Raw genomic sequence first — 23,573 nt, 5'->3', positions numbered from 1 at the left:
GATAAATCACAAGGCAGCTCTATCTACACAGGCGTATAAAGTATCAGTTGTTCGCTATTAAATTATAAGGAAATAATACATCATGTTTAGTTTTTATGGATGTGCAGGAAAAAACATACAAATCTGGGCACCTAACAATTATTTTTCGTATTCTTTGCTTATACTGTAAGTTTGTTATTCTTTAATTTTTAAGATAGGACAAATATGTGTAGTAGTAAAAACAAAACGGAGTCCAACTACTTTTCCTGGGGGGTGGGGGGCAGGTCGGTACTCCCCAGCCTTCCGATACCCACCCCCGCCTCCTCCAGCCACGTCTGAAAGCTGTTCTTTGTGTACAGACCCCACTCTGTACTGAGCTGCGAGTCCTCTGAACTGTCAGCAGCAGCCTAGAGAAAGAAAACGGGATTTTATCCCTCTACGTCTTTGTTGAGGTAAGCAGAATTACGGCGGTTTATTAAAGTGAAGACTCGGCAGTTTGTATTTGTCTGGCTTTATGGTACAGGAGAGTCGGTATCTAAACTTGTATGGCTCGAAGTAACGGTGACTTGGGTAAGATGTGTAAGATGTTTGGTAACGGTGTATGCCGGAGTTACATTTCTGGCAGAGCCTCGGGCGTTAAGTTTAAATTTTTGTTTCTCGAGTTTTTGCAGCAGGAGAAACCGGCGGATATTTTTCTCTGCGTTTTTTTTTTTTGTTACTCGAATGACAATTAACGTGACCGGAGAGCTGATCAGTCGAGAGTCTTGAAACTGGTAACGAGTTCAGCGGGAGGCGATGATTAAGTCAATGGGTTTCAGTTTCAGGAGCGCCAGTGATGGCATGGTGGAGTCCAGAGAGATCATCCCTGTCGCACGTGTGAAATGGAATGAACGATTGAAAATGAGCCGATACATTCCGACGGCGTCATTAAATAATTGCAGATCTGCACTGAAACCTTTCTGGCTTCGAACAGACGTTGCTTTAATAAGGTTAACAAAAGACGCAACTAATTACCTGGATCTGTGTGTTTGATTATTAATTAGAAGTTGCTGCGGCACAGGCCGGCCTCTTAATAAATTCGATGTGTCCGTGCTCGCAGTTTCAGTTTTAGTATAACATACCGGCAGAGTATTTTAATGTTAGCCTTCGGTGACTTGATGTAATGTAGGGTTTTCTCGAGTACATAAATGGCTGTAATTACAGCACTACTGCAATAAAAAAAAACCACAATAAATTGCTGACGATTAGAATATTTCTCTGTATGAGGGCACTAGTAATGATGTGCGCTCTACACGGGGTTACAGCGCGCCTCTTGCCAGCCTGACCTGAGAGACCCACCGTTTTTCAATTAAATATTAAGGAGTATTATTTTTGACAGGTGCAAATCACAGCGTGTTCCTCCGCTGTCCTTTTAAGTTTGAAATCCCATGTTTCTGTTAAAAAAAGGTGATTTGATATTTTTGTTACTCTGGGGAGAAGGACAGAAAGGTTCACATAAGGAAAGGTTCCACATTTTTTAACACGCCGCTCATCTGCCGTTTTAAAGAGAACCTACAGTCGCTGATGCAATTAAACATTGTTATGGTATAAGGTGATATACCCATTTCTGTGTCTCTGATAGATAGCTATACTGTATATATGTAGTCAATAATAATTTAAGGTTATTAAATGTTTCCATTACCCCCGTGTTGTCCGCGTTGTACTCGTTAGACTGCAATTGCATGACGTTTTGTTTATATACAGTACATACATACACCCTGTATACTCTATAGTCTGTGTAAACACGAACTTGCGTGCACAGGTTCTGCTTTTCCGTATTTGATGTCTTGTATAGTTGTTTCATGTCGCTATACTGTGTTTCTTTGTTTCTGAACCCATCTGTTGCGGTTGCAGGGAGATGTTTTTCTGAATAATCCTAACAGAAATATTCAAGCTCTTTCTCAAGAAGATCAGGCATCAGTTCCCAATATTGTGGAATAGGGGGATTGTTTGGTGGGAAATTTTATCCAACATCTACTTTTAACTAATAAAAGTGAAGAAGTATTTGTTGCATAAGGTGCACATTTTAAATTTCTGCCATAGTAGCATTTCTAACAGTGTTTATTTTTGAGTATTCATTTACCATAAGCTTCTTTATAAAACTCCAAATAATACTGAGTTTTTCTGTGTCTTACTCATGGCACAGTTGCCAGGTTACTGTTGGGTGTCTACAGGTCTACTGTCTGGAAGTGAAGTGATGATTGACTCAGATCTTTGTGTGCTAAGTGGGGGAACTAAGCAGTTAGGGTGCACAGAGTTGGACAAGTTTATGTGGGGGTTCCTAAAAAGTATGCCATTTCAGAACTGTACTTCCATGATCCAAAAATCACAGTATAGATAAGATCACTTTATTGTCCATATACAATTTCTTGTATTAGGAATTTGTCTTTTCAGATACCCCAGTTTGCTCTCCATGACACACACAGACAGGGAGAGAAGCTGGGGCCCCTGGAGCAGTTGGGGTTAAGGGCCTTGCTCATTCTGTATATGAAAAAGAATCCTCAATTTTTCAGTGTGCTCTCAAATCAAGCACAGTTTACAGTCCCTCTGGAAAAGAACATCCATTCCATGCGCCTTGCTGAAACTGAGGCTGCTAAAATGACCTCAGATACTCATTACCTTCTCTACCAATGATCTCACACACAGCTGATCTCACGTTAAGAGTGGAGGGAGAGCTAGACAGAAACAAATAGGAGAAACTTCTGCACTGAAGACTAAAAAAAGATGGAAAAACATAATATTTTCCTTTTAAGGGCTCCACAGCTGAAACATTGTTTCTCTTTTTTTTCTAAGGCTTAAGCATTGAATTCATTTGTATCTGTTTCAAAGCACCACATGTAAAAGAAACCGCAGTGCTGCCTGGTGTTGGAATTAAAAAGAAATTGTACAACATTGCAGTTGTTGCCCTTGTGTGTAGGTGATGACCATGAGCCTCTGGGGACAGAAGGTGGGACTGCAGGCTGGGCTCAGTCGGGGCTGGGAGCGCTTGTTCAGTTACTCCCCTCTTGCCTGTGCTTGCCCGTCCCTGCTGTGTTGTCATGCTCAGGTTGTTGTGTTCTGAAAGCCTGAGATGTGTTTTCTCAGTATCAGTATGAAGATGGCTTTTAACCACTCCTCAGTCATGCGTGTGAGTTCTGTTCACTGAACTTGGAATAATTACCAGGATCAGCCTTTCCATCCATTCATTTTCTAACCACCCTTCCCCTCCAATTCAGGGTCAGAGCAGAGCAATGGGGTGCAAGGCAGGGTACACCCCGGCTGGGACGTCAGTCCACTGCAGGGCACACACACAGACATACACACACTCACACCAGAGCCAGTTTTCCCAGGGGCCAATTTACCTAATCAGAATGTTTTAGATGTGGGCAAAAAGCCACACAAACACAGGCAGAACACACAAATTCCACACAGAAAGAACTCCAGATCTAGAATTGAACCAGGGCCATGTTCTGTGCAGGACTCACATTCACGCACATATTTTAGCACACAATCCCTGGTTTGTAACTTAATCCCAGCTTGATTTTTAAAATTAAAATGAACAGTTTTACGAATTTATACCTGTTAGACCTTCAGGTAATCTATTAAGTAATTGAGAGTTTGATTGGATTAAAAACTGAAAGACAACAAGGACTAGGAATAATTAGTGTAAAGGAGCATTTGCAAGTTTAGCAGCTTGTAAGGAAACTGCAATTAAATGAGCAAAGTGCTTTGTAAGTATTTCTGACAGCCAGTGTTACTTGTCGATTGCACTGATTTGGAAATTGTCGTGTTGTCACAATGTTCAGAACCAGTGGCTTGTTATGTAGGGGAAATGGTGCTCAAGGAAACAACAACAAATTAAAAATTTGTGCCGAGTCATTGTGTGTAGTGGATAACCAGCTAACAAAAATAAAGTCTTTCTGGACTAGTTGTGCAATTGATCGTCTATATTTCTACAGTACACCATGTACTTGAAGATATTTTGTTATGTATCTACGCAACCAAAACAAACAATTACAATTTAATTCTTAACTGAAGAGCATAAGAAGGGTTACAAATAAGAGAAAGCCATACAGATCACCTAGCCTGTCCAGTAGTGAATAACTAATTAAGTCCAAGGATCTCATGAGCGTCATCTTGAAAGAAGGCAGTTATGGGCAGCTTGTCCCATTCCCCCACAACCCTTGCTTTCTGTTCCCGGTGTTAAATGCACCTCATGTTTCACTTCACTTCATGGTTCATGTTTAAGATAAGATAAGATCACTTTATTAGCCATATACAATGTTTCAATGTCCATTTGGGAGAAATCTGCAGGGCTGGCGGTCGATGCCTTTGAGTATTTTGAATTCTTAGACCAGATCCTCTCATGGTCTTCTCTGTTCAAGACTAGAAGGATCTGTTCATTGAACCCATCAGTGTAGGACGTTCCTACATGATTTTAGGACTAACCAGAGAGAAACAGTCTCAGTGCCAGGTGTATATAAAAAGGATGCACCTCATATTTCCCAGAAGGAAGTGGGTGGAAACAAAGCTACTCAGAGACTACCTACCCAAAGTAAAAGTATGAAATCAAGGTTCACAAAGTAAACTGGCTTCAGCAGAAACTTGGGACATTGCACTTCCCCAGTGTTGACTAGCCAGACCATGCAGAACTTTGAAAGTGAGTCAATTACTATTTCACTCCAGTCTTTGAGGTCCAGAAAGTCATTGAAGACAACACAAGCAACAAAGGTTAAAAGGTTGTTGTTTTTACAGCAACAACAGGGGGTTTTAATGTTGTTGATCCTTGCAGCTTAGCAGCACTGTTCCTTCAGAAGCCTTCAGCAAGACAAGGAGAACTGTACAGTGAGCCAATGTGTGTGTGACAGCATGCAGCATTCAGCTGCACCTATTACTAAGCGAGGACCGAGTCCATTACATGTGTGTGTTGGCTCTATCCAAATCTTCTGTTAGTTTGCTGTGAGAACTTAAAATATGGAGGGACAGATTTGCACAAGGAGGAACCTTAGCCACCTCTCCCCCATGCTGTTAGGTTTTCAGAGGATAAGATAAAATAAGATCACTTTATTGGCCATATAAAATTTTAGATTTTTGACTTTTAGATAGAGGTCACAATGACGTGTCTTTCATAATACTAACATTCGCTGTTGTAACCTATCAGTTCTTTTTTTTCAGTGGATCAAACCATAGTATGTAACCAACATAAGATCATGTGCTGAAGGTGTGGACAAGTTCCAGGGTGTTTTTCTGGCTTGCTCAGCTTTACTACATGAGTTTTTCCAAGAATACTGATGTCATTTAATTGACTTTCATTACAGTTTTTATCATGGTTAAAAGTGTGTGTGAAAATTTACAATGTTTCTTGAGTAATGTTTAATCCCAGACCATTGTTTTTATTGTCATTGCATACTGTAACGAGTATTATAACTTGGTCTGTTCCCTCGTACGTTTTTGTCATACTAACTGCTTTCTCAGACAATATGTGGTGTATGTTAGACGAGGCTGAAAAGTGGTAACCACGTGTAACACCAGTCATCTTGCCCAGTTCATAGCCACCTATTCATCTTTTTATGTTACTTCGTTTCCTGGAATAATTGGTCGGCAAACAAGACGCTCATTGGCCAAAATCTGTCATGTATTCCAAAAAGTGCTGAAATACTTTCAGCTATATTCAGTTCTGTTCTTCAAGCAGGTCATGTTCATCTGAGGGTAATAGTGTGTCAGTTGCTGCGGAACAAATTAATCTAATGATTAAAAACAAAACAAAACTGATATTCAGATTATGTAAGATCTCCTTATATATCTACACAAGGGAAGCAAAATGAGTGAGTGCCATTGGCAACTGATGGGCAGATAGAGATACCGATTTCTCACAGACAACAATCAGTGATTCTGTAATGCACCTCTATACTTCTATACAAAGGAAGTGTATAGCAGGAGTTTGGAAGGAAGGTTAGATACTGATCTTGCCTGCTTTCTCTCTCCTGTGTGTATATGTATAGATCTCGGCTTATAAACTTCTCTTTATTCGTTTTTCCCATACCTTTCTAGCCACACTGTATGCACCCTCACTGCAGCTCCCTAGCTCATTCCTTAAATAAGTCAAGGTGGTTTGGTCTGACTGCCGTCCTCTCAGCCAGGCAGGTTATGCCAAATAACCTCTGATACATTCTTCTGTTAGGAGCTAACAGTTCACTTACTCCTAACAGCCAGAGTCAAACTACACTCGACATTCACGCATCTTTCCACATCTCCAAAGGGGCACGGCTTGAGCGCCCTAGAGTAAAATAACTAAATTATTAGACTAAAAACTATTCAAGCATGAGCTGGAGTTTAGAACAGCACATTTTAGGGTGAGTTATATTGAATTGAATATTGCATATCTGAGATCAAAAACTGTCTCTGTTGGTAATGGAATTTCCCATTAGAGGTTATTGCTTCATATGCTGTTTTGCATTCCAGTTGTGAACAGTCCACTGGCTATTTGACCATAGGATATTGGCATTTTCTGTTGCAACTAGACAGTAACGATGTGCACCTAAGCTGAAGAAATACTGACCTGTATGACCGTCCTCCTGCAGCCAGGATATGACGTTAGGTTTGTTTATCATTAGGTTGACATTAGGTTTGTTTACAATCCCAGAAGGAGCAGGGCTGAAAGAGTAGTATTTTGGTAGATGCTGTAGTATAAACGCTACAGTACACATTCCAGAATGTTCTCTTCCTCACAGAGGTCCAGGACAAATATTCTATACTTGCTGGTAAATGTCCTGAGGACACTTTGCTAAAAATGCAGGTGGTGTCAGTAAGAGTCTTCTTGGAGCTTGAGAGTTTGTCTGTCAACAGGCAGACGAACATTGAAAAAGGACCCTGCTGAAAAGCACTCAGTGTGCGGGAGTCCTAAAATAGAAATTATTTTATTTAAATGGAAATGAAAACCAATATCTTCTTTTAAATCTTAAAGTGGCCAAAATATTTGCTCTTGACCCCCCTGTGGAAAACCCTCACAACGACAAGGATACAAAATGCATGTTTTATCTATGCATTTGCTGGTATTCCTATATCTGTGAGGAGCACTTCTGAGGAAAAAAAAGTCTTCATAAAAATGCTACCTTCTGAGGGGGGGGGGGGTAGGTGGTTTCAGTGCACTCCTGGACAAACAAAACAAAACACAAAAGCACAGCTGGTCCACAAGTATTTTCTAAGACAACAAAAAACTATTTGTCACCACACTGTCAGCGCAGCCGGCCAGCAGACAGCAGGAATGAGCGAATGTCCTCGGTTTGAGGTGTTTGTTTTCCTGCAGGCATGCAACTGCTCCTTCTGTTTGCTGGCAACATTTTATTTTTGCCTTCCCTGGTTGACAGGGCTAGACAGGGTTCCTACATTCCCCTTCGTAACAAGCTGGAGCTGTAATTTCCAGCAGACACTGCAAAGAGCTTCATTTTTTTGTGTTTGCTTCCTCTCGTTTCGTCCAGTCCCTCTTTTTCAATGATTTATTTGCCTTGAGGTCTGCCCTGCTGTAAGAACGCTATGGTCAGTTTTAGACCTTCCTTCCTAGCAGAGACCAACTTTTACTAAGTCACATCAAACTTAGTATGAAAGATTAAACCTTCTTAAAACTTCAGTTTGGAATAATTTAAATTGCTATATGTTTACTTAATTGGATACGTCATGGTTACATTTTTTATTAACTCGTATGTGAATTTTTACATCTTAATGCATGAAAGTGGCTGTATATGTATTTATTTTTAACAATATTTAAACCGTAGTGAGTATCATATATTGGATATTAACTATATTTAAATATGTTCTGAGCATGCAGGCCACACTGCAGTCAGTGTGTCAGTTCAGAACCAAAATCGACTGTCCTGTTCAAAGCCCAAGCTCAATTCATCAAGTTTTAATCAGTTATTTAAATCGTGGCATTTTATGCAACTGTGCAGGGTGTTGTCTGAAGTTCTTTGGATCTCTAAATGTTTTTTTGACTAAGCATAAATTGACAATAAAAATATATCATTTTTACAAAAATATAGTGTGGAAGAGACTGTCAAGCAGGGGTGGGTCCCCAGAAACAAAGGGGAGCCCTATTTCTAGTGGAGTATAACACCAGTTCTCTTACGCAATGATCAGCTCCACAGCCCTACTGTTGACCTGTCGCTCTGCTTTTGCTATTTCCTAGTTCATTGCGACATGGTGTGTAATAATTGAGTCTTACAAATGGACTTGACGCCTGGCGTGGGGACACAGCCAGAACAGCCACGATCCCTTGAGTTGTGGTGGATTTGGTGTCAGTGTCTGTCCTGATTACACAGCACCCTAGAGTGCCGTCTGAAACTTGGTATTGTGTTCAGAATGGGGACAGTTCCGGATTTTAGTCTTTCCTGGCAAGGTGCATTGTTTCCATTCCTGTGGCCGCAAGATTCCTTGGGTTTCAGTGGCTCCGCACTTGGTTGAGGTGGGGAAGAAACAACACGTTATTGTTGGCCCATTGTGTCAGCAGCCCAGTGTTTCGCTCTCTTGAGGCTTCGGCCTGCCTGGGTGCCACTTTCACTCCTCTGTCCCGGAACACAAGGCAGGGTGTTTGTCGGGAGCAGCCGAGTCGGATGAGCAATGAGTACACGGGGCTTTTTCCCCTCAGCTTGCTCTTGTTTACCGCCCTGTAGTCCCACTGGGAGTCTGCCTTAGAAGCTCCTGGGAGCACTGGCAGACGCCACCTGTCTCCCTGGCAACCAGGTAAACAGAATGGCAGCGTGCCTGTGTTACTGGAAGAGCACTTTTCTCCACTTCAGACTGGATATCGCCACAGTGCCTGGATATCGGCCTCATGAATACAGAACTTGAAAGGGTATAGGAGAACGCTTCTCTGCCTGTCAAGATGTGTTACAGATGTGTTTCTCTGTTGGGCAGTGAGGCTGTTTGTGTGGTTGCTGTGACCGGGTTGGGGTTTTCAAAGATGCTCTAAACTACTCCTGGTGCTGTGCAAACAGCTGCTTTTGACCCATTGTCTTGTACTGTGCTCCTGTTGACGTGCAGAATGATGCAAAGTAGGCTGGGGTGGAAGACCTTGGGCTGTCTAAAAAAACAGTCTGGTCAACAGCACGCAGAATAAAACAAAACCATTCCAGAAGATTTTAAGAGAAATGCACTTTATGTCCAATGGGACATGCTGGAATTCTGGAAACAGAATAAACTTCTGCAAACAGCTGCAGTGTAAAATTCAGGTAGACTTCCTGTATGTTTAGGAAAGCAGGTAATACACCTGTTGTGTGACTCTGGCAGTTAAAAGTCTTTATTTAGACTGAGGAATATTTGAACTTTAAAAAAGCTGAACTTTTTTGGTGTTTGCAATGTCCAAAGATCCGATCTGAATGTCTTTTCCCTAACATGACCTTGATAGCAACAGAAAGAGTTTGAAGCTTTTACAGCTGATCTCTGAGAAAATGATGGGTTATTTCTGCTCAGTTTTCCTTGGGGCCTTTCTTAAAAAAAGCTTGTTTCAGAAATGCACTGTGAGAGATTATATTCCTACACAGAGCAGACTGCAGGAAGAGATGCGTAAGGACTGCGCAGTTTCTAGGTGGCTCAGCAGATTCCTGAACTGAACTGGAACCTGAACTGCTTCGTCCTCAGCTGTTCCTTTGTCAACGAGTCCATGAGACTTTTCTCTTCTGCTGATTGCCTTGTGTCTGTCAGCTCTTGGGGAAATAAAAGGACTTGTCCAGATGAACAGAGTGCCCAAACTCAAAATAATGACTTTCCTCAGACTTGACAGGCATGAGAGAAACTCCACTGGAAAATGTTGCCCTACTTTTTTACTTTTTAATTTCCTTTCACAAACAAAAGGAAAGACTTGATTCTTATTGCCAGGGAATGCACATCTTTCTGCCTGTAGACAGTATTCTTAACTCTTTAAATCTCCGCAAGCATCTGTGCTCAGGTTCTTTAATTCCTACAATTAAAAAAAAAAGCCGTAGAGACTGTGACAGTTTGCCCTTTTCTTGGAAGAAAGCGGTGAGCATTTGCATCTTAAAAAAAGTGATTGATTACGTGAACCACAAGACTTGCTGATGTTTATCCCTTACTCAGATCCTGGGTGTGGTGTTTAACGAACTCGCACCTTTTGCAGAAAAAAAGTGTCTTGTAGTTTGAGTTCAAAGAGCTAGCTGTCTCTGTTTGTGAATGTTAGCATGCATGCGATATCTTCATCTTCCCAGGCAGGAGCAGGGGTGTAGGAGCAAGGCAGCGAAAAGCAGAGGGAGTAAAAACTTGCTTTATTACTTCTCTTAAAAAAAATTAACCAGGTTCTCTGAAGCACAACACATAAGGCAGATATGAGACAGCATGCTAATGATTCACATCTTACTTTTTGTGTGTGCCAAATGTATCGAAAGAGAAAAGGCCTTAAAAAATATGTTGATTCACTCCTAGATCTTTTCTATTATTAAGTCGCGGTCTTCCTGGTAATAATCTGTGCCTTGTGTTACAAAGCGCTACAAACACAGTGGACGTCAGTCAGTTCGCAGTCTGGGACCTGTGCGGGGACTGTGTAGCCTAAGCAGGAATGTGTAGATATTTGGTCACCCAGGGTTTGGCAACACACCAGTGATTCCTCCCTTTTCTCTTGGTCTGTTGTGTTTGTGGTGTCTCAGTGTAGGAGAGTGGTGTTGGATGCACACCTGTGAAATCAGAGGTTTCTTCTCTGTGTCAAGACAGCGCAGACCTTACAGGCTGTAGCTTACAAGTGACCTTTGACAGTCTTCTAAACTGCTAGGAGATAAGAGGGAATGTGAACATCATTAGTTCCTGCCACAGTAGATGCTCAGGGGGGCCTCACTGGGTGGTGATTTGGTATTATTAGCTTATTTGCTAATATGTGGCCTTTGTCTTATAAAGGCGTAATTGCTGCAGAAAGAAGGAACACGTTGATAGCAGGATGTTTAACGATGTTGGACAGCCGAAGATAGAAATTTGAATTTGATTACTTTTTAAACTTCTAGCAGTAGAAAATCCAGAAAGGTACTGACAAAGCCAAACCAGATAATTGCTTCCGGACCAACAGTCAAATTAGAAACTACTGCTGTGCAAGGCTGTAGATAGGCTGTACTTGTTTACACAAAGAGTGGTGGGGGCCTGGATCAAATTGTGAAGCTTTGTTGCGGCTGGACGTTTTAAGAGACAGTTAGACAAGATCATTGGTTTTGATAACAGCCAGCCGAATAATCAAGGATGGACCAAATAGGAATGCTCTGGGCGGCATGCTGACGTATTGTGCAGTGCGGTTGCAGCACAGCACCTGGGTTTGAATCATCTGGCTATGTCTGTGTGGAGTCTGCATGGTCTCCCTTGTTTGCATGGGTGTTCTCCGAGTACTCCGTTTTCCTCCTAGGATCAAAACATACGGTCTGCGCTCCAGGTAAATTGGAGCTTCATCCGGTGCGTGTGTAAGTGAATGTGCGTGTGTCCCGGGAGCGAACCGGTGTTGCTTTCAGCGTGCAGACGCGCCTTGCGCCACATCCCAGTCAGGTAAGACTCTGGCGAACTGGGAGCCCCCGAGCTCCTGGAAATTGAAAGATGGGGCACTGCTTAACGTCACAGGCCGTCACCTGTGAGAGGTTCTTTTATGGTAGAAATCTGGCGGAAAATATAATGAATGATTACAGTGTGACTTACGCGTGGATCCCGAGTCGGAATTGCCTCGATTACGGGAGGGAGTTGTTATATTAGGCCCTAATATAACAATATAATGTAACAACAAAAAGGGCAAAGCACAACGCGTAAAATATTGTTGTGTGTTACAGATAGATATTACAGAAGTCATCCTTCGGAACGACGTGTGTGATGTATTTGCATATATACATGGGGGGGGGGGGGGTGCGTGACTGAGCTAAAACATTGTGCATTTAAAAATATTTACAATGTTATAATAATTTGATCGATTTTCCAAGTCCTTGTGGTATGATTGGATACACCTCCAAAATTATGACCTATTAAGAATTTAGACGTGATGGACGTGCAGGGAGATCGCCCTCCTGCTGTCTACTTTTAATTTGGTCCTTTGACAATTCTCAATGAGCACATTTCCGTGCGTGTTAACTGTAATTTCACTTTAGAGACATGACTTTCAGACCGAGAATGGAGAATTGCGCGCCAGTGTGGTGTAATGTGGTGTTCAGAGTGTACATGCTCAACGTGATCTGTGGGATTCATGTCTGGGTGTCTTAATTGCTCACCTGTGCGATCGGTTTCTCATTTTACTATGTGAACGACGTGGTCTGTGAGAAGAGACGCGCTGGAGAGAGGTTTGGTTCCTTCATAAGCCTTATCCAAATGTTTTCTGTAGTTACTGATGTACAACAAATAAAAATAGTTGGATAGCACAGCAGCACATCATTGCATAGTAGCTGCACTGTAAACCCTAAGTTATATATCATAGCATCACGGGCCCTGAAGCGTCAGGTGATGTTTGGGTCCTTCATAAGCCTTATCCAAATGTTTTCTGTAGTTACTGATGTACAACAAATAAAAATAGTTGGATAGCACAGCAGCACATCATTGCATAGTAGCTGCACTGTAAACCCTAAGTTATATATCATAGCATCACGGGCCCTGAAGCGTCAGGTGATGTTAGAGTTCCGAGCGCTTAACTTCAGTGACACGCAGGAGCTGTTCTCTGTAAAGTTAAATACTGTACTTTAGGCTACAAGTTTGTCAAAGCAAGAGGAAGAGTAAGACTGTCGTGAGAGAATCATCACAACACAGAGTCGACTGCGGACCTCTTTCCTTGGAAGGTATTTTCCCAAAAACCTTTGAATTATCCGCTTACACTTTACCGCGTAGATACGATTGAAAGTACAGAGGCTGAAGAAAAGCGGAATATCTTTATTTAACTTTAAAAAAAATATTGATAGTTTTCAAGTTTTGATCTTGGTTTTCAAGTTTTGATCTTAGAATGAATAATAAAAGGAACATTTAGTTCTCTTATCGGTCCTTACATGTTGTCGTAGTGTCTGCGATTATGTTTTATTAATCATTTACGCTTTATATTTCATTTGAGAGGTGCGGCAAGAAACGTGACGCGCTGGATTTTTAAACGGTACTCAGTTTTAGAGTTCTAGAGTTGAATGTTTAAAATTAACTTTCGCACTTTTTAACTATTGAACAACAGGGAAATATTATACTCAGCCCTGTACCTTCAGAGGTGGTGTTTCGCTGTGAAACTCGATACCTTGCAAAACTGACCGTGCACACAGGGCACTCCGGAACCGTATACTGTATTTGAGTTTAAGTTATCAACATTGTCCGACTCTTAAAGCCATGAAGGCTTTTACTGTGTGTGTTGCGCTGTAACTGAATGTGTCTCCAAATTGCCCTATGCTTTAAAGATAAAATATTTGATACAACTCACTTAAAATGACTAAAGATCTTAGTTCTAAAAAGATACATTGTTATATATCGTTGATTTGTCATATTTACATATCATTACGACTTCTACTACAGGTCCTGGAAAACAGGATTGCCAACACTCCGCTAAATCGTTTAGTTTCCAAGATGACCCCGACGTTGAGGTCCCACTCTGTGATTAGGTCGAAATTCTTGTTTGATCATGGCTGCCAGATGAGTTGGGTGTAGCTCGGTATTTTCAGAGGTTCATGTCCAGCTTCGCTCGGGGTTCCAGTTGGACCTGACTTTGCGGGATCGGCCGATTCTCAAATTAGCTCGCAGAGCAGAATGCTGACCTCTCCTTGAATCTCCACCAAAAAAAAACACGCTGGATTTGAGAGTCGGCATAAAACATTTCACGACAAATGAAAAGCCTACATATGAAAAAAAATATTAATATAAAGTCTTTGTGGAGTGTATTTTACAATCATGGAATTACTTTTACAAACCGTATGAATTCTCGTAGTTCCATCAACAAAAGGTCTAACTGATGCACCTAAATATATCAAATCTATATGTTCACGCTGTTGGGCGACAACCTTCCAAAGAAACCACATTTGAAAGTCACGTACAACAGTGCTCGATGCTCTTGAAACCTGCTGGTCTTATGAAACATTAAGAAAAACCTGCATTTTATAGTAATATGAGAGGTCAGCCATGAGGGAGCGCTGTCCCACTTTACCGCTGATCGGAGAAGTGAGAAATGAGTTTGATTACTGAATTCAAAGGAAACTTTAGGAAAACCGGTTCTAATTAACTCTAATCTAACTCTTTAAATATATATATATACTGTATATAATAAATGCAAGTCCAGAGTGGATTATAAATATATTTCAGTATATATATATAATGGATGCAAGTCCAGAGTAGATTATAAATATATTTCAGTATATACAGTATAATGAATGCAAGCCCAGAATAGAATTTAGCCAGTACACCTGGGCTAACACTCCAACTCTTCAAAATGTAAATTGTTTTGAAATTGAAAAAGGTTGAGAGAAATTTCAAGACCAGGCAATCACTGGCAGATGACATTTAATGTAGACATGTGAAGGGTTTTGCATGCAGGCAGTAGAAGCCCGTACTGTAAATACTTGAAGGAAATTGCTGAACTACAAGAGTCTACTTCTGAAATAAAAGATGAAAAAGTGTTCATATTTATATATTGTTTTTGTATCACTTTCATCTTTCGGACAATGTGGGGCAGCATTTTAAAGGCAAATTATATGTGAGGGTACATAATTAGAAGTGTAGAATTTAAATAAAGGGATGTTATGTTAAAACTGTATAACACACTAGTAAGGCAGGTATTCTTCCGAATTTACGGTGAAATATGAACCAGAGGACACAAGTGGAAGCATACAGTGTACGAAGTAAATTATTTTCGCAGTCATTAATTTATTATATTTATTACTATATTTATTATACATGTGTAAATTAATGATTGCGAAAATAATTTACTTCGTACACTGTGCAGAGTGCCGTATACTCCTAGTTGCGGCACACACGATACATACAGTAAAAAGCCTCAGGCACTGTGTTAGATGTGTTTTCGACGTTATATATGCGTTTATTAATGTCGTCGATTTTACGGTTGCAATTCGACGTTGATTATACGTCGCGGCGACGTGTATATATACGTATAGCCGTATTTTCGCCGTGAATATACGTATATTCGACGAATCAATGCCCACTGGGATGGACGTGCACTTAAAAACATGAACAGGAGGCGCTTCTTTACCCAAAGGGTTGCAGGGTTGTGGATCAAGCTGCCCCGTCATGTTGTTAAAGCCGATAACCTGGTTTCTTTTAAGAAATTGCTGGGTGGGGTCCTTGGATCAATTAGCTACTAATTGGAAACGACTAGATAAGCCGTATGGCCTCCTCTCCTACAGTGTTCTTAACCTTTCTCCTGTTCTCATCTCTAACACACCAATATCCGGGACTGCAGCTCAACATCCAGATCTCCATACGGGCTTTGGATGGGAAATTCTGGCCCAAAGGCGAGAGTTCCTCGTTCTGTTCCAGCTTGCTGTAATGAGCAAGGAAACGAGACGATAGCTGCCGCTTGTGAAAGGCAGTGGTGTGTACCGCAGTATATAGTGAATAACTCTGTGACGAAGGCAAAAAGCTGGCCGCAAGAAAATCTTTCGCAACACCAAGCCAAAGGCAATTGAACGGAGAAATGGATAGACCCTTGACAAACCTACTGTAGAGCTTTATATACTGTTATAATGGGTTGTGATACCCACTCAAGTTTTCATCATACGTTATCCCAATAAAGTAAGAAAACATCCAACAGAACGCACCCACAGGGCTGTTTGTAACTGACGCTTAGAGACGGGAATTGTGAGGGAATACAGTGTCTACGTGATCGCGCAAAAGTTAGTTAGATCTGCAAAGGAACAAGTAAAGGTTTATTCCATAACGAGAAAAAAAGAAACGCAACGCTTCGGGCTGTGGAGCTTTTTGAGAGTGCGACCCTTTTTGGGGTTAAAATATTTCGCGACGACCCCCCTCCACACGCACACACAGAGGTTGAAAAATCGTCACGTTGTATAAATTGGAAGCCTACTCACTTAATGATAATATTTTTTATTTATATAGCTCCTTTCCTACATTTTTTTCCAACTCAAAAAGTGCGCGTTACAAAAAAAAGATAAACTTTAAGCAACTTAAAACAAGCAACAATAACAAATTTAAAGTATGATGCACTAACGATACAAGGAACGATGCACAAACGATACAAAACAGCACTGAAATTATATAAGAAAAATCAAGTTAAAAATACGTTTGGACCTGCCGTTTAAAAATATCAACAGAGCCTGCCTCTTGAATATTTTTAGGAATACTATTTCCACAGTGCGTTGTAGCAAAGGGCTGCCTCTCCAGTCATCCTATGCTTAATTTTGGAAATAATCTTTAGAAGTCGTGCGCCTTTTCCACTGGCCTTGATGGAAATTACAGTACGAACAGCTTCATCAATTACTTGTTTGAGTTCTGGGGGCATTTTCTTAGCCGGGAAGGCTCGTCTATGGATCATACAAGACGCCCACAAAGCGAACTGGGCAACGGCCCGTACTTTCGCGACCAGCCCGCTGTGTTTGCCCGTCAGAGCTCGTTTACCGTCCGAGCAGATGCCCACACGCTTGTTCCAGTCCATTTCAAGCTCACGTACATACGAGTCCAGCCAAACGACACGCTGACCGCCAGGGGCTCGCTCGGGGGGAGGACGACAGAACCAAAAATCCTCGTTGATTTCTCCCTCTTCAGCAACTCTTTTGTGTCTTTCTTCGTGCGTCGTCGGAGACATCAGTGGTCTCGTCAAGTTGTGGAGAGAAATACACGCTAGAATTTTGTCTTAGCGGTCACCTGCTCTTCCACGTACGTCTCTTGCCATACGCCCTAAGCGGTTAGACAATCCTAGTTGCTCTGCAGCGCTTTCCCACGCATGATTGAGACCGTTTCCTTAGCGCACGATAAGAAAAGTCTCATCTAACGTGTGTGGATTCTCAGGTTTGGCAATGCAGCTAGCTATGACCAAAGACGCCGGAAGTGCCTTCAGGTTCACGGTGGTAGTTTTCGTTAAAAAAAACTCGTCGTGTTTTATCTACTTTTCTCCGTTTTTTTTCTGCTCGGAGTTTTCTGCTGTGCATTTCTCCACATTGTCTTCAGCTCTCACTCTTCCAGTGTCACCTATTTATAAAAACGCTCCATTGCCTGGCTAATCACGAGTACCTTTGCGCAAAAGGAAAAAAAAAAGTGCTACAAATATAAATGCGATCGTGGCCCACCCAGTGGAGATTCATGTCGGGCCCTCGCCGAGCGCACCGCATAGCAGAGCGGGATGGTCTGTGGGCTTGCAGAGTGGCCACTAAGCCACCCTGCTCATGTAAATATTCTTAACCTTCCAGGTGTATATAATAGTTAATTGTTTACCTCTGTCATTGTCCTTTGATGTGTAACCACCCTGACCCCTGACCCCCGACCCCCAGTTCTAGAGCTCACTCTTCAAACAGGTGTCACACTGCGAAATACTGCAGACCATAGATCAACATCACAAACAACGTCGGATTCCTCATGTAGGAACGATAACTGACATCATCGTTTAACGAAAATGTGCTATTATCGACAGGATACTGCATATAATAAAAGTGTTAACGTTACAGCAATACGTGATGTTACAACGCATCTATTTTAAGCTATAGGTGTTGTGCAGGTATTAATCTTTAACGTCGCGGTTTATATGGACGTTTACAACCTTCAGAAAATGACGGGAACAGATAACTAGCGGAAAACCAGATACAGGTCAGTAAAACAAGAGCGTATTATCTATTTAAGTCGTAGATTAAAGACTAGATTAGTCCTCCTCCGATATTTTAATGTTAGTCAGTAGTCATGACTCTGGAGAGCCACCAAGCCAGTAAGTCTTCTGCTCCACTCCAAATCACTTATTTCTGAAGACTGAGAAGTCTTAAGATATTGACCAATTAAGCAAGCAATGTGCTCAAATTGGGGACATCTGGCTCTTTAAATTTGATCATTTGTCTTTCAGATGATCCCTAAATTACTTTATGTAATAAATCGGCAGATGTTACAAACACGTCCAAGATTGTTCCAGCAAAATCCCATCTCTTTAAATAATTGCAGATGAAAAAAAGATAAAAACCGTCAGCTAAATAACGTTTCGTTCTATATATCAGAAAGAGAAAGTTAAGGTAAAGTTAAACACTGGTTCCCCTTAGCGGTAGAAAACGGGATAGCGCTTCTTCTAAACTCCAACAGTGCTGCATACGGGATAATCTGACCATCGAATATCGTGTATAAATTTACCTGTGTTTATTTAGAAAGAAATCTACACTCCCCGTACTCTCATTTAGCATATTTCTCTACGCGGTATCCGACAAAATAACAATAGACCATTTAACCGTTTTAAATGGCTGGGTTGGTAGTCGTAATTGTACATATATATATTTGATTAACTGTGCGTTCCTAAAGAGGAAGAGTTACAGTCAAACCAAGAAGTTGCTGCGGGGCTAGTTTTGCCCGCTGTAAATAGTTTTCTCTGACTTCGAGCGCGTTCGCCTGAGCTGTGGTCCACTCTGTGTGCACTGCTTTGCTCGTGACCCGGTTCAAATCTGGTTTCAGAAGAAGATTAACGTCTGAAAAGGGGGGGGGGGAACAAACAGGTTCGAGGAGAAGGTTGTGTGCCAGGATGTTGCCCGTTCAGACCCGGACTTTGCCACCTCTCCTCCGTGCCAACCTGAGCAACACGCTGGCTGAACCTCCTTGTACTCGGCCCTTCAAACCCAGGCCTGTTGCCCGTGAGTCTGCCGAGTCCACACCACAGGGCCCGTGAAGAGGCTCAGATCATTCAGAAAATCGAAATAGAAAGCACGTCTTCTCTAGACTGCAAACTGGCTTCTGTGTATGTCATCTTTAAGACTTCCGGAGTGCCAGCGTTTCCATTAGTCGTCTTAGGGAAAGCAGGGGAGGCTGACCTCCATCTCTCTTTCTGTCTCTCCCCGGGCCGCAGGTGCAGTGGAGGGGTCGGTATCCCAGCATGCCGCGCATTAAGTGTACCGTGCCGACGATGGTGATGGTGGTGCTGCTGCAGAGCGGGGTGCTGGTCTTCCTCTTCACGTGGCACGGCCACCTGGTCTCCCCCGTGCCGGAGCCGCAGGGCAAGGTGCACGTGCTGATCCTCTCCTCCTGGCGCTCGGGCTCCTCCTTCGTGGGCCAGGTCTTCAGCCAGCACCCGGACGTCTTCTATCTCATGGAGCCAGCCTGGCACGTGTGGACGAACCTGTACAAGCACAGCGCCGCCGCGCTGCGGATGGCCGTGCGGGACCTCATCCACTCCGTCTTCCAGTGCGACGCGTCCGTCTTCGACGCCTACCTGTCCGGCTGGCACAACATTTCCAACATCTTCATGTGGGAGGTCAGCCGGGCCCTCTGCTCCCAGCCGGCCTGCGGCCTGTACTCCCACAGCAACATCAGCAGCGACCCCGAGCTGTGCAGGAAGACCTGCGGCCGGCGCGACCTGGAGGTGCTGGAGGAGACCTGCAGGAGCTACAGCCACGTGGTGCTGAAGGAGGTGCGCTTCTTCGACATCAAGTCCCTCTACCCCCTGTTCCGGGACCCGTCGCTCAACCTCAAGATCATCCACCTGATCCGGGACCCTCGGGCGGTGGTCCGGTCGCGGGAGCAGTCCATGGCGGCTCTCATGAGGGACAACGGCATCGTCCTCAACTCCGGGGGCACCGGTGTGGCCGACCCCCAGTACAAGGTGATGCAGGAGATCTGCCGGAGCCACATCCAGATCTACGAGACGGCCACGCAGAAGGCCCCTGACTTCCTCCAGGGCCGCTACATGATGGTGAGGTACGAGGACCTGGTCCGCGACCCCCTGGCCCAGATCTCCCAGATGTACAAGTTCACCGAGCTGGAAATGACCCCCAAGCTGAGGAACTGGATCTACAAGGTCACTCACGGGCAGGGGTCCGGGAAGCAGAAGGAGGCCTTCAAGATCACGTCCCGGAACGCGGTGGACGTGTCGCAGGCGTGGAGGAGCTCCCTGCCTCACGACAAGGTGCGCAAGATCCAGGAGGTCTGCAAAGGAGCCATGAACCTCCTGGGCTACAGGCTGGTGGAGTCGGAGGCAGAGCAGAGGATGATGGCTCTGGACCTGGTGGTCCCGCAGGAGCACTACCAGTTCAGCTGGCTGCCCTCGAAGACCACGGAAGCGGAGAAAGTGTAGCGCGTGCCGAGCGAGCTCTGGTAGACGTTGGCCTGAGAGGAGGACCGCCTCAAGCGAACCCTGTGTACAAAGAGGCTGCCCTTGTTTGGGTGTTGCCAAATTCTCGGAATCACAGCCCACATCCTACGTTAATTATTCTTGCGCAGCGCCACCGGTGGTGAGAACTTGCCAGGCGTCATGGTCAGCACCGCTTGTTGAGAAATAACTCAGTGGCGAAGTTACCCCACCGAAACCGCGAGCCTCGGTAGATCTCTCCCATGCAATGTGCAATACCTCCTTACTGAGTTCCTGGGAAACACAGGGACACTTTGTTTTCCATTAAGAAATGGAAAAGGGGAGTTTTTCTTTGGAAAAATGCTGAAACCCAGGAGGGATATGAATCACATTCTCTTCTGCTGGAACCTTTGTGTTTCTCATATGTATCGTTGGCTAGCAGGTGAGCAGTTGCCTCAGAGTCTACAAGGTATCTTGATCTACCAGGAGCTTCCTTCTGAGTAGAAGGTTTGAGTAAATTCTTTGACTCCAGTGTGGAAAAGTGGTCCACAATAGGCAGTTATTATGAGTACCACTCATCATTTCTGTAATCAATTGACTGCTTTTTTTCCTATTGTTAAATAGAAACACTTCTATGAAGGTTTTCACCAGAGTCTGTGGCCTGTGTTTTGCTACTGGCCTGTTTGTACACCAGGTGTTTGAAGGTAAAACTAAAAGCCGTCTTCTCCTGACATGGCTTCTGTCGAACTTACCTGACAGCAGAACTTGCTGAAAGGAATTCACTGTCAGCAATAACACCAGCACAGGTGAAAAGCCAAGCTATTCATTTGTTTCACAAGTATTGAATCACATATGTCCTATTTTTTGTTAACAGAATTCTTTGACATGTTTATTAAAAATAAAGACAACTGATCTTCTACCAAACTGGAAGTTAAACTTGATCTTCCGAAATATGGAATCTACCATCAGCTACGTTTCTCCAAGTCCTCTTTTTCTTTGGGAAATATCTTGAAAGTGTTTTATGTTTGGACAGGACTTGATTGTATGAGGAGAAACAAAGTTATTATGTGGGGGTAGTTCTTTCTTTCCTTGTCTTTACAGTAGCCTGACTCTTGTTTCTGGGTGGGTTTAGTTGAAATGTATATTTTAAATTAACCCCTGGACAGCAATATTTCACCATTAACAGCAAACACATTTTGTTTTAATTTATTTATTTTTAATTGTCTCCTGCTCTGCAGTATAAAATAACTGACAAGCTCACAATGATCTGTCCGAACTATAAGATAAGTGAAGCTTTTATGGTCCACTGTGTGGATTATCTGAGTGCACGGTGGGGTCTTCCATTTTCAGTGGAGGTACCGCTATAATAATAATAATTCATTTCAACAGTGCACTAGTTTTTAGTTAAGTAGTTCATTGTTTTTATTGCAATTTTAGTCAGCTCTAATTCTGCTGTATGTGTCCCTAAATTATGAACAGTTTTCTTTTCTTGATGGTGGCTTTCAAACCAGTTAATATTGCCTCTGATGTGGAATATGGGTGTCAGCAGGCTTCACAGCTCTGCATAATGCTTATTGGATTTCTTGGGTGGAAGAGAAAGTGTGCATGCCGCGATAGAATGAATAGCCTTGATAGAAATACTACAGCCATGACACAACATCAAGCAGAAAATGGAGCAGATACTAACACAGTATGATCTGATTGCTTGGCCCTGTGCACTGTACAGTGGCTATCTGACATGGCCGCATGGCGAGCTAATATTTATATAATGTGTGAATGTGTATGAAAATGAATGGGTTAAACATAAGTGTTTTACATAGTATCAGGTACTATATCCCCTTCTGAATATGTACTGCAGTACAGTATTATATTGTGACATACTTCTGGGGAATTTGGTACAAATCTCTCAAATGTGTATTTTTTGCAATAAAGATATTTCAATTGCATGTCGTTTGTCGTGTGCAGTTTGCTTCTCTGACTCTTGGGGAATTTGACAGCTTCTGCTGGTTTTAAGTTTGGGAATGCCTGCTAGTTTCTGAAGCTGTTTTATAGATTAGGGGTCAGTGGCTTTGGCAGTTGTACCATCTCAAGAATAAAAGCTAGCTGGATCACCGCTGCTCTTTAATGTAATTTGCTTTTTATAATTTCTATTCTTTTGCGTTTGCAAAACAATTCTTAACAGCACCAGGAGATGGCAGTAAAAGGCTGGGTAGTTAAAAATATTAACATTTTCAGCCTAGACAAAAAGTATCAGGGGCGGAGAACATTTTAGTATACAATAATTTCAACTTAATTTTTCTCTTCAAAACATGGAGTGCTAGTGCTGGCAGAACTTCATTTTCACTAGGGAGACACGTTCATGGTGACATTAACAAACAGGATCAAGGCAAGACTTGGATGTCTTGTTACTCCTGTTCCATTTACTAGTATATTTCAACAGGCTTGTGTGATAAGAGTTCCAGCCAGCTGCAATGTATTAGGGTTATGCCCTTCTTAGAGAGGTCCTTGAGTCTTTCATGAATTCTATGAAATCTCAGGAATAAAGTATCAAGAGCTAAATTGAGAGATTCCATCTGTTTTTAAAAATTATTGAAAAAAGTCAGCCTGAATTAATGAACAAAATGTAGAAAAAAAGTACTGTGTACCTGCTGGATTTGTACTAGAAACAATAGTCACATTAACAGTGGTCATACAGTATGTAAAATGTAAGAAATGGTAGGTTTGGGGTATCGATTCGTAAAATCAAAGCTTTGATTTTGTTTTTTAAATGGAAACATATCATTCTCAAAATGAAAGCCACAGGAATCCCGACCAATGGACTTGGGAGTTGACAGTTTAAAAAAAAAGGGAAAAACTGGAACAAACAGTCTTATTTTGGGCCTGTTGCTCTTTTGGATTTACATTATACATAAATGTAGTCAAGCACTGGGTGGGCCTCCGGCTAGCTAGGATGTTAAAGCTAGCTGTTGCAGACTGCAGAAACACTGTTCATGCACTGGCATGCAGCACACTCCTGTCTGTGAGACAGACAGCGCCTTCTTCCAACAGGCTTGGTGGGGTGTTTGTATTGCCTGTGCTGTTGCTGAAGAGCTTGAGCCTGTTTAGTGTCCACGAGACTTACATCTAGATGTAACACATCTAGAAACACAGGATGGGATGCCAGTCTATTGCAGGACGCACACACACTTGTTCTTGTTAAAAACAATAACCTGACTGCGGCTGTGTTGGGGGTGTTAACTTTGCTTGTTCTAAAGGAGCGTCCTTGGCCAAACCGGATCAGCCAGTAGGTTAGGTTAGAGGCTTCAGGAAGGGAGGTGGGAGGGCCAGCAGGCCATGGATCGAGGCTTCTTCCTCGCTCCCCTGTATTGCACAGGGGGGT

The 23,573-nt window shown here is 42.7% G+C and overlaps 1 protein-coding gene across 2 annotated transcripts; it reads left to right on the top strand.

Annotated features, from left to right (window-relative positions):
- Window positions 1–373: 373 nt before the first annotated feature.
- chst6 (carbohydrate sulfotransferase 6) lies at window positions 374–22,103 on the top strand. Of its 2 annotated transcripts, none has more exons than XM_088939139.1 (2): window positions 374–431; window positions 18,977–22,103. In XM_088939139.1, exon 2 carries the CDS (start codon window positions 19,004–19,006, stop codon window positions 20,198–20,200), a length of 1,197 nt encoding a protein of 398 aa, XP_088795265.1. In that variant the 5' UTR covers window positions 374–431; window positions 18,977–19,003; the 3' UTR covers window positions 20,201–22,103. The 2 variants fall into 2 exon arrangements, with proteins under 2 accessions (XP_088795265.1, XP_088795266.1); XM_088939140.1 differs by lacking the exon at window positions 374–431 and adding an exon at window positions 12,761–12,788.
- The last annotated feature ends 1,470 nt before the right edge of the window (window positions 22,104–23,573 follow it).

The sequence above is a fragment of the Atractosteus spatula genome, chromosome 21 (genome assembly GCF_055471065.1).
Source record: "Atractosteus spatula isolate fAtrSpa1 chromosome 21, fAtrSpa1.hap1, whole genome shotgun sequence".
Taxonomy (NCBI): Eukaryota; Metazoa; Chordata; class Actinopteri; order Semionotiformes; family Lepisosteidae; genus Atractosteus; species Atractosteus spatula.
Note: the sequence above shows the minus strand (reverse complement) of the source record. Positions and strands in the feature narration are given on the sequence as shown.

What these genes read in the sequence shown, in the direction of transcription:
- chst6 (XM_088939139.1), top strand. Translation starts at nt 19,004, where the DNA reads ATGCCGCGCATTAAGTGTACCGTGCCGACGATGGTGATGGTGGTGCTG.